The sequence below is a fragment of the Chionomys nivalis genome, chromosome 15 (genome assembly GCF_950005125.1).
Source record: "Chionomys nivalis chromosome 15, mChiNiv1.1, whole genome shotgun sequence".
NCBI classification, from domain to species: domain Eukaryota; kingdom Metazoa; phylum Chordata; class Mammalia; order Rodentia; family Cricetidae; genus Chionomys; species Chionomys nivalis.
This window is the reverse complement of record NC_080100.1, coordinates 21,759,629-21,775,015: the sequence shown is the minus strand read 5'-3', so window position 1 is coordinate 21,775,015 and position 15,387 is coordinate 21,759,629. Positions and strand designations below refer to the sequence as shown.

At 44.9% G+C, this 15,387-nt stretch overlaps 2 protein-coding genes across 2 annotated transcripts; one reads left to right on the top strand and one right to left on the bottom strand.

Annotated features, from left to right (window-relative positions):
* Positions 1-947: 947 nt before the first annotated feature.
* LOC130887430 (vacuolar protein-sorting-associated protein 25) lies at positions 948-1,989 on the bottom strand. Its single transcript, XM_057789884.1, has one exon. It carries the CDS (start codon positions 1,961-1,963, stop codon positions 1,433-1,435), a length of 531 nt encoding a protein of 176 aa, XP_057645867.1. The 5' UTR covers positions 1,964-1,989; the 3' UTR covers positions 948-1,432.
* A 363-nt stretch (positions 1,990-2,352) lies between these two features.
* Amacr (alpha-methylacyl-CoA racemase) lies at positions 2,353-13,840 on the top strand. Its single transcript, XM_057790138.1, has 5 exons — positions 2,353-2,637; positions 3,515-3,658; positions 4,947-5,107; positions 8,436-8,622; positions 13,102-13,840. The coding sequence occupies exons 1-5, from the start codon at positions 2,391-2,393 to the stop codon at positions 13,509-13,511; spliced, it is 1,149 nt and encodes a 382-aa protein (XP_057646121.1). The 5' UTR covers positions 2,353-2,390; the 3' UTR covers positions 13,512-13,840.
* The last annotated feature ends 1,547 nt before the right edge of the window (positions 13,841-15,387 follow it).

Genomic DNA, 15,387 nt, shown 5'->3' with positions numbered 1-15,387 from the left:
ATGGTACTGGTTAAGACCTTCAATTCATGTGACTATGATCCTGTATGTAAGCTCAAGTCACATCTGTACTAGGTTTTTCAGAGAAACAGAAAAGAAGCAATTCCAATAAAATGCTAATATCTCGGTGTGGAAGCCAGCCATACCAGGCTTTGCAATTTTCTCTTTCCTTTCCAGTTTTTCAAAATGCACAGAAAGTAAGAGGCGATAATAGGAAACTTTAGGCTGGAACAAGGGTGGACACGCGAAACAGCAACTGACCAGAGGGGAACATTGGAGATCATGCAGAGGATGCCTGCCCTAGGCAGGAGGCAGCTCACTCTGGGAGAGCACAGATTCCCCCTGCCCAGAAGTATCTTAAAATTCAGCAGCTGGCTAAAAGAGTTTTGGCTTCAACTATGTAGCATTTCGCCTTTGCTTTTCTTACCTGCCTCACTTGTTAAGAATAGGTGCCAGAGTTTTATAGAATTTGTGTCTCTCTCGCTTTATTCAGTTTCCTAGAACTCTTAAAAACTGCATTTGGCCACCTACACGCAGTCTCCACCACTACTGGTAATACGACCCGTAAATGTGGGTAGGGTATTTGATTGTTTGCCGTACTTTTTCAAAGGTTGAAAAAAGAGTTTCTAACTCGAACTTGTAGTTGTCCATAAAACCGACAGCTGACAAACCAAAACCATTTTTAAGGCTCTCTTACTCAACCCCGGTTGAACAATACTTCTGATATCCCAGACTCCTAAATGCTGGGGTTATAGGAGTCCACACCACGGTATTTTAAGCGGCGCTGGTCTTCATGCATGCTAGGCACTCAGTCTACCAACTGAGCTACATCCCCAGGCCTTCCCTTTAAATCTTAGGGTGTCTAGGAGGGGTTTTCAAACTGTTATTGGAAGGAAACAGTTTTTTTTTTTTTTGGGAGTTGAGATTTTAATATCTTAAATCAGAGTGGGCCCACCTTTCACTGCCAGGCCCCTTCTGGGGCTTCCTATCTTCATATTGCCTGGAAGGCTGCCTGCAGCCAGGGCTTCCCCCATTCCCTAAGAAGGATCCAGCACCAGCCTGAGAAAGGAGGCAATAGCAGCTAAAGGAGTGGGAGGGGGAGGAGAAAGAAGCGTGTGCAGGCGCATGTAGGTGTGTACTTATGTGTGAGAACACATGTAAAGTGTCAGGTTTATACACCCTGGCCCAGAGACAGTCTAGGATGGGAAAGGAGGTAGGGCAAGAAACATCCTTTCTCCCTGGCACCGTGGGCTCATCCTGTCCCAGGGGTAGGTAGAATGGATTATGTGGGAAGTATTCCTAAGTCCGAGCTTTCAGGACTTGAGCCCTTTGAGTCTGGTGGAGTGAGTGATCCAGTCTGTGGGACACTTGGTCTGTCTCCTTTTGAAAGCCCTGGAAAGGTGGGAGGTAAGAAGTGGAGGGAGACAGGTCTCTGCTAGAAGAACTTGACTCCTCGGCCATCACTGACAGTGATAATCTCAGCCTTGTGCTCCTGCTGTAGGGCCTGCAGAGCACGAAGTAGGGTCGCCTCATCCAGCCCATGGAACTCTTCGTCCTCTGTGTCTTCCCCACTGGTCAGTTCATACAGGGTAAACACAGAGTTGTTCTGGCCGCTCCTGGAAACCCATTGATAAATGAGTTTCCCCCATTCTTCTGGCCTCCGCCACATGATCAGGAAGCTAGACTTATTCTTATCCAACCATTCGAGGTTCCCTTTCTTTCTTAGCTCCTCTAATACAATCTGGATTGACTCCACAGGAAGTTTTCGCTGTAGCTTGACGTTGTTGAAGAGCGGGCTCTCCTGGGCTTCCATCACCGTCATGCTGGACTGTTTGTGCAAGCGGCAGAAGGACAGAACCAGAGAGCACCAGGCGGCCAGCTGCTTCTGCCGAGTGTCCACGTTCGGCTGTAACGTAAAGAAGGGCGGGAAGCGGTACTGCCACGGCCACTCGAAACTCATCGCCATCGTAGTAGCCCAGAAAACCCGGAACCGACGAGGGGCCAAGGAAACAGTTTTTAGGATGGCGAGGGAGACACCCTGTGGCGTACGGAAGGATATGTGCTTGCCTCCTTATATTGCTCTAAATAGTAAAGGGCTTAAAGTACCTTTAGTCACTTATGGGGGATGGGAGCAGGGACTCCAGAGAGGTTCGGCAGAAGCCAGAGTTCAAGGTCAAGGACTTAACGTTGGCACCCGAATTATACCATTAAGTGAAACAGGCTAAACTTTAGCCTAGGTCTACCGCAGGTAGGCGGGAAGTGCGCAAGCGCACAGCCTCCCGGGCGCTCTCGCGCAGGCGCGTGAGGGAGGTGGGGGTGCGGGGGTGGGGGGTCAGAGATGATGCAGGGCGGGTGGGACTCCGGGCCGCTCGGCTGTCGCCGCGGGACTGGCCATGGTGCTGCGTGGCGTCAGGGTTTTGGAGCTGGCGGGCCTGGCCCCCGGGCCGTTCTGCGGGATGATCCTGGCGGACTTCGGCGCTCAGGTGGTGCGCGTCGATCGGCCGGGCTCCTCGGGGGACGTGAGCTTCCTGGCCCGGGGCAAGCGCTCGCTCGTGCTGGACCTGAAGCAGCGGCGCGGAGCCGCCGTGTTGCGGCGCATGTGCGCAAGCGCGGACGTGCTGCTGGAGCCCTTCCGCTGCGGTGAGCCGCGCCGCGAGTTCGCCCTCCCCTCCTGGCTCCTTACTCTGAGCCTCTCTGGTTCCTTAGGCTTTTAATTTGCTTAAATTTTTTTTTTTTTTTTTGGACCCTAAAAGCTCTTCTACATCTGCCCTTATTCTTTGGGGGCCTTGCACCGTTTGAGACTCTAACTCGTTGGAATATTGCCACTGACCCTTTGACATGTTAGTATGCCTGTGTGCTCTAAAGCTATCCACAGTCCATGCTAACCTTTCCCTAAATGATGATATTCCTAAACTCCGGCTTCAAGATCACTTCATTTACTTTGGGCCTTGCAAAGACACTGTTTTAATGCTCGACAGACACCATTTTCAAGCTGTAGACTTGCATACTTGGTGACGTACACCCCCATCTGGCTGTCCACAGGCATTTGCAACTGTCACACACCCTGAGTCAAGTCTTTCTCCATCCGTTTAAAAATGGGTCTTTCCTCCTGTATTATTATCCAGAGTATCCCATGTACCTGTGTTTCCATCCATCCCTGATTTAGCCACTCTTGTTAAGCACTCTTACTGACACTGCCTGGTGGAAGATGGACAATAAACAGATTGGGGATGGGACACCAGGTGTATTTATATGTAACTTTTAGTCTTCACAGGCATATCTGAGGACAGTAACGGTAACATTTAGGATGATATCATAGCGTTAAAGTGCCCCATTTGAAGATGAGGGTGGTCCAAACGACTCTTAATTGTGACAGCTTTAATCAAAATCAAAGCAACTCTTGTTGGTGTTACTTGCATGAGCACACTTTTAGTTTGCCCTGTAGAAAGGATTATCCCCAATCTCGTGCTCTCTTTAAAAATAAAACCCCCAAACAATTGATGACTTTTCTCTAAAGGTGTCATGGAGAAGCTTCAGCTTGGGCCAGAAACCCTATTGAAGGACAATCCAAAGCTCATCTATGCCAGGCTGAGTGGATTTGGTCAGTCGGGAAGTTTCTCCAAGGCAGCTGGCCATGACATCAACTATTTGGCTTTGTCAGGTATGTGGGAACTGCTTTTTGAAAATCCTTGGGATTGACTTCAACATCAGGAAGTGCAGTTCCGTGGATTGACAAAGGTTTAAAAACTAGTAGTTATTTGTTCATTGTGTGTATGCATGTGGATATATGAGTGTGAGCGTACATGCCTCTGGACGCCAGAAGAGGGTCCTGGACCACCTGGACCTAGGTCACAGGTCTGTTGTGAGCCCTTCTGTGTGGGCGCTGGGAACTGAACTGGGGTCCTCTCCTAGAGCAGCACACACTCTGAATGACTGAGTCGTCTCTCTAGCCCCCAGCCCTAATTAGCAAGAACTTTAAAGTGTAAAGATAGAAATACTTGTTGGAACTGGCAAAGAGAACGTGGTTGTTGAAAACAGGTTGATTTGAGTTCCTAGAACTGTCATTTTAAAGCTCTACCTGTGCCCCTCCCCAACTCACTTGATGGGTGATAATCACTAGTAACACCTGTTTTCTACAATTGGGAGATCAGTTTTCAGAAAGGCCCCTACTAGGGGTGAGGAACAAGGTAATAAGATGGATGGTTATTCTACATTTTGAGAAAGATGGTTCAGCTTGATTCTTACATTCCCTCACCAAGAATCCTTTTGAGCCACCATTTCAGACTTCTGTGAAAAGCCCGCAGTTTTCAGGTCTCTGCATCACTCCGTTGGAATTCGTGCCTGTGAGAACATGTGTTAGAATGGCCCGACTCTATTACGTCTAAGGGTGGTATATTTGTGATGAAAATAAATTTGCTTTCTGTGAGAAGGTATTCAAAGGTTGAGAGGGAAGTGAGTATAATACTGGCTTTTCACATCTTTTCAAAACTTAATTCCTGTTCTTTTTGTGTGTGATTACTTTCTTACATCTCCTTTTGATAAAACGTGAAAGTGTATTGTACTGCTTTAAATCCAGGAAACAAACTGACAGTATTTTTTTCTCTTAAACTTAGTGAGAACTTTAATAAAATATTAAAAATGTCAGTTGGAATGATTTTCTTGTTTTTACCCTTTTATGTATTTTTCTGGGAGAGTTCACTCAATAGCCCCAGGCTAAAAATCTAGATCTGCTTGCCTTAGTCACCTGAGTGCGGGGATTACAGGGCTCTGCCACCCCGCCTGACTCTAGGAGAGTTTAGCGGAGGAAAAGTTAAACTAAATGGGTTCAGAGTTTGAAGAGCACCATGTACCATTTTCGCTTAGGTCAACGATTATAAAAATCGGTTATCCCTCGAAGATGCTCATGTGTTTATTTAAAGGAGGCATTCAATTTGTTGTTCATGGCGCAGGTGTTCTGTCAAAGATTGGCCAAAGTGGGGAGAACCCATACCCACCGTTGAATCTCCTGGCTGACTTTGGTGGTGGTGGCCTCATGTGCACACTGGGCATTGTGCTCGCTCTCTTGGAACGCACACGTTCTGGCCAGGGTCAGGTCATTGATGCGAACATGGTGAGTATTAACTGGGTGGTGGGCTGGGGATGGTAGGGCTGCCGTGTGATGTATGATTGCCTCAGAAACTCTCCGAGTAAGATAAGGAATAAATAAAGTTTAATATTCAAGGGACCAAAGTGGGTTTTTTTTTCCCCTTTTTGAGACATGATTTCTCTATATATCCCTGGCTGTCTTGGAACTCATGGGGTTCCACCTACCTCTGTCTTCTGCATGCAGGAATTAAAGGTGTGTGCCACCATGCTTAACAAGGTATCTTTTTCTTTCAAATAGCTCTCCCCCTCCCTGCCGTATGCTTTAGAGTGCCATCTCGAAGCCGCCTATGGTGCCAGCCCTTTAAACCTATTCGTTCATTTAATTGTTTTGTGTGAGTGTGTCAGAGTACATCTGGAGGTCAGAGGGCAGCTTGGGAGACCCTGTGCCCTCCTTTGTTGTGCCCTCTGATGGCACGAAGCAGCAGAGCCCAGGCTGGCAGCTGACTTCTTTCCTCCTAGCTCTGCAGACCTCTTGGATGGTCACTTTCCAACCGTGTCAAAGAATAACTTGTCAACTTGTCAGAGTTGCTAGGGGGGCTTAGTTCATCGCTGTGTGGTGTGTCAGCGGTGCCCCCAGTTGACTCTCTAAGGATCTGTGATTGTCTCTTCCCACCCCTACTGGAAAATGAATTTAGTTTTGTGCATTTAAAGCTTGAAGGAGCTTTTTGGTGTCCAGGGGAAATACCCAAGTAGGAACTAGTGACAGATTTGCAGTCATTTGGGAATGAAGTGGGAGAGTCCGTGGTCCCCGGGGGAGGGGACAAACTGCCGTTCTGTCTGCAGTGTGTAGGCAGAAGAGGCAATGGTGGAGGAAGCCTAGAACAAGAAGGGACCATCATCATGGAGACCAAAGTCAGACAGTGCCCAGAGAACACTAATGGCCTGAGAGTCAAAGGAAGGCCTGTGAGCACCTCAGGTTTTAATGATTGAACAATGTAAATTGGATTGGGTCACTGGGTGACCTTTACAGAGTCCATATCCACTGCACCTCCTCACCTTGAAGCCTCGGCGGACTGCTTTCTTCTCCCCGTGGGTGTATCATATCCAGCCCTGCATTATGCCTGTTTTCTGTGATTCTGTCATGGGCACAGCTCATCTTGTCCTTTTGGTCCCTCTGTTGTGTATTTTGGGAGGCACAATGTAGGGTTTACCATTTAACCCTGGCTCCTGGCCTCGTCATTACACAGCCTCAACATGAGCTAGCAACAGTGGCAAACAGTTCATATTGAATCACCAAGTGCCCTGTGGCTACCTCTCTGTGAGCCGCACAGCCCAAGGGTGATAGGCTCATTCCCATTGGCTACTGAAAATTTGAAGGCTCCAGATACTCTTCTTTGAAGGGTGGCTAGAGAGATTCAGAGACAGAACCATAGCACAATTTAACCCAAGCCAGGCTTTCAAAAGCTTTCCTCTACCGCCCGCCGCGGGCACAGTGTGTGCCATCCAAAAGGAATGGACCAAGAACAAACATGTGACCTTAGGTGTTATAGGGGATCCATAGTTTGTTGCATGTAATTGACTTTTTATAGTTAAATGTAAGTAGAAGATGCTTTCGCTTTTCATCAGAATGTATCTAATTAGACTTCCCTAATTATTAGACAATGGTGCGGTCCAAGTGTGTGTGAAAGTACGAACTTCCCTTGGGATTCGTACTTACATTAGGCAATCATAATTGTTGGTTAATGACTCAAGGCAACGGGTTGAGTAAACCTCATTTATCATGTCCTCAGCCCTGTAAGGCTTTGTAGACACTGACTAAGGTGAGCCAGATATCTTCTCCCGACAGGATACTTGCTTCCAGAAGACTTGAAGTGAAATGGGGCCTGTTTTCTTTCCACGGTACTTTGCCCTAAAACCCGTGGGGTTGAGATAACTGTGGCAAAGGTCTGTAGGGAGTGCACCTGACCTTGGCACTGTGCACTGCCTGTGGACTGGTGGTAGGCAGGTCTGCCCTTTTCCTTTGCCCTAGGCTCTTGTCTGAGCAGCTTGTGTGGCATGTGAGAAGGCGAGTAGGAGACACGTGCTGGGATAGCCACTGCTGGGCCTCGCCGTGTGATGAGGATCACTGGTCCTGGTTCTCTTCCTGCGGCTTCCTGTGATGCTAAGTATGTGCCACTTACAAGGAAGCCCAGTGGAAAGACTTTGTTACAAGGTTGGTTCAGTCCGGAACCTGAAAACTTTTCGTCCTCTTTGGCCTGAATATGAAAGTCAGATGATCAGTATTCTGAACTTCCCACGAGAGCTGCTAGTGCCACCGCTCGGACAGCCCAGCTTGTTCAGTATTTGCTCCACTAACCGTCTAAGGTGTGGGGCCTGAGGAGAAAGCCAGCCCTTTTTGTAGTGGGCACTAGCTTGTTGGGTTTGGAATGAGCAAGCCCAAATTAAGATCTGTGTAGAACAATAGTTTTCCTTTAGAGTGTTTTAATAACGAGCTCAAATTTATGCAAAAGGAGAGGGAAAAGCTTTCATAATGAGTGTGACTAGATCTCTGATTTCTTGGGATTAAAGCATTTAATATTAAATATAAAGTTCAGTTAAAGCAGTGGCATACTTATGTGCATGTGTATATCTATGTGTGATTCATTAATGTCCTCATACAAATATGAGAATGCTGACCTAACCCCACAGAAGCGTCACCTGTGGCTAGGCCAGTCACATGAGCATAAGTAGCCCTCATCATTTGGCTATAGGAGGACTGTGTTTGGCAATGACAAATGCCACTACCATGATTCGGTGCATCTGAGAGTTTAAGCTGGAAGGGAAAACTGGACTGTATCCAGAGACTGTTTTGCATTTGTTTCACGGCCAGCAGATGAGGAATTCCATGCTCACTATTGGAAAGGAACCCTCTGCGGGCAACCTCAGGGTAAGAGGTTCTTCCTGGGCCACTGGCGTCATGAGCACTCTAAAACTTTTAGACTATAGGGCCAGATAGCACAGGTAACCCAGCTGCTCAGGGAGGTGAGGCAGGAGAATAGCGGCTGTGACTGGGCTGCAATCATGTCAACCTGAGCAACTTAGTGAGACCTTGTCCAAAGTTAAAAATGAAAAGAGAGCTGAGGGCATAGGGTAGAGTAATTGCTGAGCTTGTGCAAGGCCCTAGGTCCACTCCAGAACTGCCCTCAAGCCCCAATAGCACAAAGAAACCTCCAGAAATATCAGTGAAATCGTATGGTTAGATATAATTGCCGTGCCTTGTAAAATAGGCAGATACAGAAATATTCAAAATTAAATCACCCTTCCTTTATACTAACCTAAGCATCTGCAACATAAAGTGCCTTGCTTCTTCAAAGGTGGAAGGAACGGCCTACTTAAGTTCTTTCCTGTGGAAGACTCAGCACACGATGCTGTGGGGACAGCCTCGAGGACAAAACCTGTTAGATGGTGGGTCCCCTTTCTACACAACGTACAGGACAGCAGACGGGGAGTTCATGGCTGTTGGTGCAATAGAGCCTCAGTTCTATCAGCTGCTGGTCAAAGGTAAGGAGCCTCCTGTTCCCCCTGTACTGTGAGTTCCTTAGTCTTGATTGTGAGACCTTTTGAATTCCATGATGTCTTTTTGTTGTTGTTTTTTACATCCAACTTTCTAGTTAATGTAACCATAGCCATCAATGTATTGTGGGGGCATTTTCCCTGTCAATTTCTTAAATTGATAGATAATTTTACTACTCTATAAAATAACTCAGGACTTAAGAAGCATTAACAATCCGTTTAATGGGAGAGCTGATGCCTCAGTTGCTCATGACACTGGATGGGTGTGTATCCTCCTCACGTACCCAGACCTTCCTTACCCTTCCTGGAAGAGGTATGTTGGCTCTCTTGGCTTCTGTTCCTTGATGGATATCTCGTACAGTACTAAGACATAGTAAAGTCACCTGAGCACAGAGAGATTTTGGTGAGTGAGATTCAGCTGAACAATGTCACTGTCCCTTGATATCTTGGAAATTTCCCTTTATTGTGAGTTCCTATCTTTGTGGCATGTCACCACTATTTGGGGGAATTTGGGATTGCTTCTTCCCCTGTGAAATAATTGAACTGGAATTATTCCGTTATGTGAACTGTTTCAGTTTAAAGTTCCAACTACAGCTCATTAAGTGGTTTTAGATAAACTCTGAAGTAAAACTGACCATGATGGCAGATGCCTGTGATCCCAGCAACTCAGGAAGTAGAGACAAGGCATGTGAAGGTATGGAAACAGGAGGCCAGACGTGGTACCATAGGTAAATGCATGCGGAGACTTAGAGGCTCGGATTCAGCACTTTCTTCATTTGCGCTCCCTTTATTTTGTATGTCTTTTTTATTACTTAAAAATTACTATTTAAAAATTTTTATACAGCATATTTATATTTTGATCATATTCTTTCCCCTCTCAAGTCTTCTCAGTTTCTCCCCACCATCTCTCCCAACGACCTTTTTGTTCTTTTTTTGTTTCAAAAACAAAACAAAACTAACAAAAATCAGCACACACACATGCTCACACACACAGACACACACACACAACACCGAGTTTGTTTTGTGTGGACAACTACCCACCTGGACATGGGACTTGCCCTGTAGTGCCCTTAATAAACCCAGTGCCACTTCATTAGAGAAAACTGCTTTTCCCTCTCCCGGCAGGTATCAGTCACAGGTTTACCTTCTTGGTTCAGGGCGGTGGGACCTGTGTTGGCTTCCCCTTCGCAGTGCTGGAATTTTGTCCAGTTCGAATTTTGCAGGTCCTGTGCCTGCTGTCACAGTCTCTGTGAGTTCACATGTGCGTCACCTTGTCATATCTGGAAGACGCCATCTTCGCTGGACCACCAGTCCCCTCCGGCTCTTACAGTCTTTCTGCCTCACCTTTAGCATTGCCCCCTGAGCTTTGAGGGGAGAAATTTGATAAGGACTTCCATCCCATGCAGGGCTGAGAGACAGTGAGGTCACTGTCTACTGTCTGTCCACCATCCAGTTGTGGGTCTCCATGTTAATTACCATCTACTGCAAGAAGGTGGCTCTCGGATGAGGGCTGAGTGACGCACCCCCCACAGTCCCATGTGTGGAGTTAGTCACAGAAAAGAATTTAAACATGCTGTTCTTTCCATCCTTGAAGAACAACACTTTATGGGTGCCAGTCCTTTAAAATCGGGATTAATGTCTGTTTGGGGATTTTTCAGTTGTGTAAAAAGCCGATGCAGTACCATTATTTCATTGTTAGTGACTTTCTAAATGCAGTACACTGCTACATATGATTTGTATATACCTGTCCTGATTGCTTTTATAGACATCCCAACGCATTTTATGATCATATGTATTAACTTACACTCAAGTATAGTCGATAAAACTATAGAGCAGAAATTGAAACTATGTTTAAAGGCTTACTTCAGAATTTCGGACTGAGTAATGCTAAATGAAGGGTCAGTGGTCAGTACATAATGTCTTGGCCACAGAGCCCTGAGAAAGCAGCAAGGATACAGCATAGAGGCCTTTACATCACATAACAGCCATGTGTACATATGTATTGTCTACAGAAAATACCTTTAAATGGTTAAGTAAATTTTAGTTTGTTGTTTCTCGTCAACATCCACATTTCAGAGTGAAAATATTTTCCGTGAAAAAGCTTACGACCTGAACTCTTAAACAATCACAGCTTCTCTTGAGCACCTAGTAACTTCACTGAAAGCCATCTTGGTACATTTCCCCTTATCCTCTGGTAAACATTGCACAGAAATTAGAACAGAAAACTCCCAATTATTCAGTCTCATCCAGTGGTTTCTTATGAAGGCTGCGTTGGTGGATGGTTCTCACATTTCACCTTTGTACATTTTGAATTAATGTCTACGGTCAAGGTGAGTTAGGATTTAACTCCTTTTTTTTTTTTTTTTTTATTGGGATCTCTAGTTTCCCCAGTAGTGTTGATTGAAAAGACAGTTCTTTCTGCATAGAATAATATTTGCATCCTTAAAGTCAGGTGACCATACATGTAAGGGTTTATTTCTCCTTCCCACGCGGTAGGAGAGCACTCTACTGCTAACTTCAGTTCTGTTGCATTGTCTTTATGTCACTGTGTCTTGATTATTGTAGTAAGTTCGCAACTGAGAGGTGTGTGTTCTTCAGCATTGTCTTGGCTGTTGGGATTTCCGTGTAAATTTTAGGATCAGTTTATCAATTTCAGCAAACAAGGTATTTGATTTTTTTTTTAATGTGCTTGTGTGTATGATATGTGTGTGCACGTGCATTTGTGTGGGGTAGTGTGGGCATTGGCACTTGTGAGGAGTTCAAAGGACAGCCTTGGGGGCCAATCTTGGCCTTAGACTTGCTTGAGACAGGGTCTCTCTCATTGTTCGCTGCTGCAAATGCCAGACTGGCTGACACAGCTAGGGATCCTCTGGCCTCTCATCTCACTGTAGGAGCTCTGGGATTGGCCAGATATCACTACTCCGTGCTTTTATGTGGGTCCCAGGGATTTGAAATCAGGTCTTCCTGCTTCTGTGCAACACTTGACCAGTGAGACATCTCTCCAACCCATAACTGAGATTTTGACTGGGGTTCTGTTGAGTGTAAGCCCTGATGTGAGGATATTACTGTCTTTAGCCACATTAAGCTTCCCAGTCTGTCTATCTGGGCTACTTGCCTTGTAATTTCAGTGATGCTCTGTAGTTTGAATTCCTTCTTTGATGAGTAGTTTCTTACACATGTGGGTTAGGGGTTTTCATCAAATTTTGAAACTTTTAAGATATTTATTCAATTGTTTTCTTCTGACCTTTCTCTCCTGTCTTTTTATGGCCCTATTAATGCCTTTGTAAATATATTTGGTGGCATCTTAGAAGTCTGTTCATTTCTCTTTATTAATATGGCATTCTGTTCCTCGGATTAGATATTTGAGTTCTCTGCAGGTTTGTTGTTTCTAAGGAATTTCATTAACTTAATCTCTGTTACTTGTATGTGTGACCACTGAAGTCTGCTCAGTTAGCTTAGTGCTCAGCTAAGCTAGGTAATATCTCACTTTTTTTTTTTTTATTGAGACAGGGCTTCTCTATATCTTTTTTGGTTCCTGTCCTAGAACTAGCTCTTGTAGACCAGGTTGGCCTTGAACTCACAGAGATCTGCCTGCCTCTGTTTCCCCGAGTGCTGGGATTAAAGGCGTGTGCCACCACTGCCCAGCCATAAAATCTCACTTTTAAGAGGGAAAGTGAGATTTATACCCATCCCCTGTAAAGTGACTCTTCCTTCACTTGGGACAGTGTTATAGACAAACTCATGAAGATGCATCGGATGCGTCTGCTGAACAGCGAAGCTTAATGGGCTCGGAACACTTACGTGAGACTATACAGTTGGGAAACTCCTCGAACCCATGGCTTTTTAAAAATAATAAGCTGTTGAATATCCCATAGAATTTATTGAACACTGACAATGAGAAATAATAGTTGTTTGGCAAATTTTCACACCAATGTGAGGTCTAAAAAATCTCCACCTAGACTTTGGCTACCTTAAAAACCTTTGAGCTTTTAGTTTAAGGTGAAGAGAAAGGAATATTACTTACAAAGCTACAGCCCTGTGCTTACCACTTATCCTGAGCCTCCTTTCTTGTTAGCAGTGATAGTCAGGTATAATATTTAAAATTTTATTTTTATATAAAGTATTGTGTTACCTTAATTCAACTAGACAGATAATGCTATCCTGAGGAAATTTCTTTAAAAAAATAAATCCACTCAGGAAAGATGTCAGTTTCTGGAAACTAGATCATTGAAAACAGACTGCCTTTCTGAAACTGTCAGTTAAAATCTCTTGACAATGACAGGCTTGTTCTGAGCTGTCACTGCTCCCATCCCTGCCTATTGCAGCCGATGGCTCCAGCTTCAAACTGGTTAGTTTTTTCCTTGCCACTCCTTTGAGAAACTCTGATTTAGGTTGTTATGGTGGACTCTTCGCTGATCATTGCTGCGCCCAGAGCCTAATAACCTAAGACGTTGCATTTCCCTTCAGGACTTGGACTGCGATCTGATGAACTCCCCACCCAGATGAGCATGGCTGATTGGCCGGAAATGAAGAAGAAATTTGCAGATGTGTTTGCAAAGAAGACCAGGGCCGAGTGGTGCCAGATCTTTGATGGGACAGACGCCTGTGTGACCCCGGTGCTGTCGGTTAAGGAGGCCGCCCACCACAGTCACAACAGGGAGCGCGCCTCTTTTGTCACAGATGAGGAGCAGCACACAAGCCCCCGCCCTGCACCTCTCCTGTCCAGAACCCCAGGTGTCCCTTCTGTTAAAAGAGACTCTTTTGTAGGAGAGCACACCGAAGAGGTTCTTAGAGAGTTTGGGTTCAGTCCAGATGAGATCAAGCAGCTGTGCTCAGATGGAGTCACTGGGAATACGAAGCCAAAAGCCCACCTCTGACTTGCATGGCTCCCGGGAATCTGAACGCTGTTACACTGGAGGATGACACCCATGGTGTATGTGGAAATGCGGATGAATAGCAGTGAAGTGATCCGAGTATTCCAATCAAGACACAGCTGAAGGCTGATTACAGAGTAATGATTGCACTCTGAAGCCGTGCTCCAGAGCCTCTGATTGAGGAATATTTTTGTGTGTGTACCAATATTAACTTGTCATGGCTTTCCTGCCTTTCAATTTACTTGATAACATGATTCACTGGTATTAATGCTCTTATAGAAATATAACTGGTATATTTTAAATGGATTAATATAATTTTAATAAATAAAGCTTTTTTTTCACCTGGAAGTGAACGTGTTTTTAAGTTGTAAAAGCGTTCTAGGAAGCCCTTTAAATGTCATTAAATAGAATTTTTTGATGCATTGAAATATTGGGACCCTATTGTTAAAAAAATACATACCCCTTAAAAGCCTTTTCATTCCCTCCTTGTCTTTAAACTCAGATGTTAGCAAATGATCTTAAGTTTTCTTCATAAAACCCTGCTTCAGATCAGTGTGCTGGATGCTGGGCTGTGTGGGGGTAGCCTGGTGACCTTCTCCATCACCTGGCTATTAACTGCCCTGTATCCAATGAAAGTCTGCTAAGCTCCTCCCACCAATGTCTGCCTCTGAACTGATCATGTCTCTGTCTGCCCCAGAAGTCCTTCTGCTTATCCTCCTGAAAATCACAATAAGCAGCTTTAATTAAGCAGGTACATCAGGAGGTATTCCACAGACAACATGGAAACCAATCAGTGTGAAGAAAGCATCCTAACGCTGACCAGCCCCTCAGTGAGAGCCATGACTAAGATAAACTTCAGGAGCAAAGTGGGCACCTCATCTTTGGACATCTCTATTACAATTGTAAAAGACGCTAATGGCTTTGTCAGCCGTGGTCTTGAGTCAGAGAGTCGTGGTTTTCCTTACTCAGTGCTAGAGTTCACATTTCTATAGTGGCTTAATGCCCCCCCCATCACTTAATGGCATCCCAACTCCTTTGAAATGCTCTTTTTCTTTAAAAAAAATGTATTTATCCTTTGAAATTTTCATTTGCATGAAGTGTATCTTGAGCATATCTACCCCTCATTCCCCCTGCAACCCCCACCTCAACAGAACTCCCTCCCGACAGGTGACTGCTATTTCTCTATTTGTCTCCACTTCCGATACCACTACTTGGCTTTTATTTCTGCCATATCACCTTATTGGTAATTTTTTTGATGCAAGACTAGCCTTTTAGGCATGCAAAATTTTGCAATAATGCATTTTTCTCCCATGGGGTAAAATATAATCTTAATAGCAAGAATAACAGTAATCAACAACAAGAGCTGCCTAGATCACCAACCCATCCTCAGCTCCTGCTCTGCAGCCCTTTATATGGACCAACTTAAATGTCTATATGCTATGGTATCTCTTGCTTCCATTGCTTCCATGCACTGCATCATATTCTGGGACAAACAATATACCTTTTGTTCCTGCCACTTGGTCATCAAACTCATGTTGACTCAGGTGCAGCCTTCTTTGTCAAACTTCCTGCCCTTCTCAACCCTAGGATGGTTTTGCACAATGAATATGAGCTATAATGTCAGAAAGGTCATGTGTTCAGATTTTACTCTCCCATGTGATGTCTGATTCAATACTTTGGAAGTACTTGACATATTGAAAAAGCTCAGAAGTTGTTCGTTCTTTCTGTTAAGGCCCTTTCTCTGTTCCCAATATACTCTGTTTATGTGTCCAAGCATAGAAATTACTTTTTATTATGGCTTACAAGTTGTTCACTAAGCCATGATCGCCTGGGGTAATGACTGTAGTATTTATATCTAGTTCAAAGACACCATTTATGG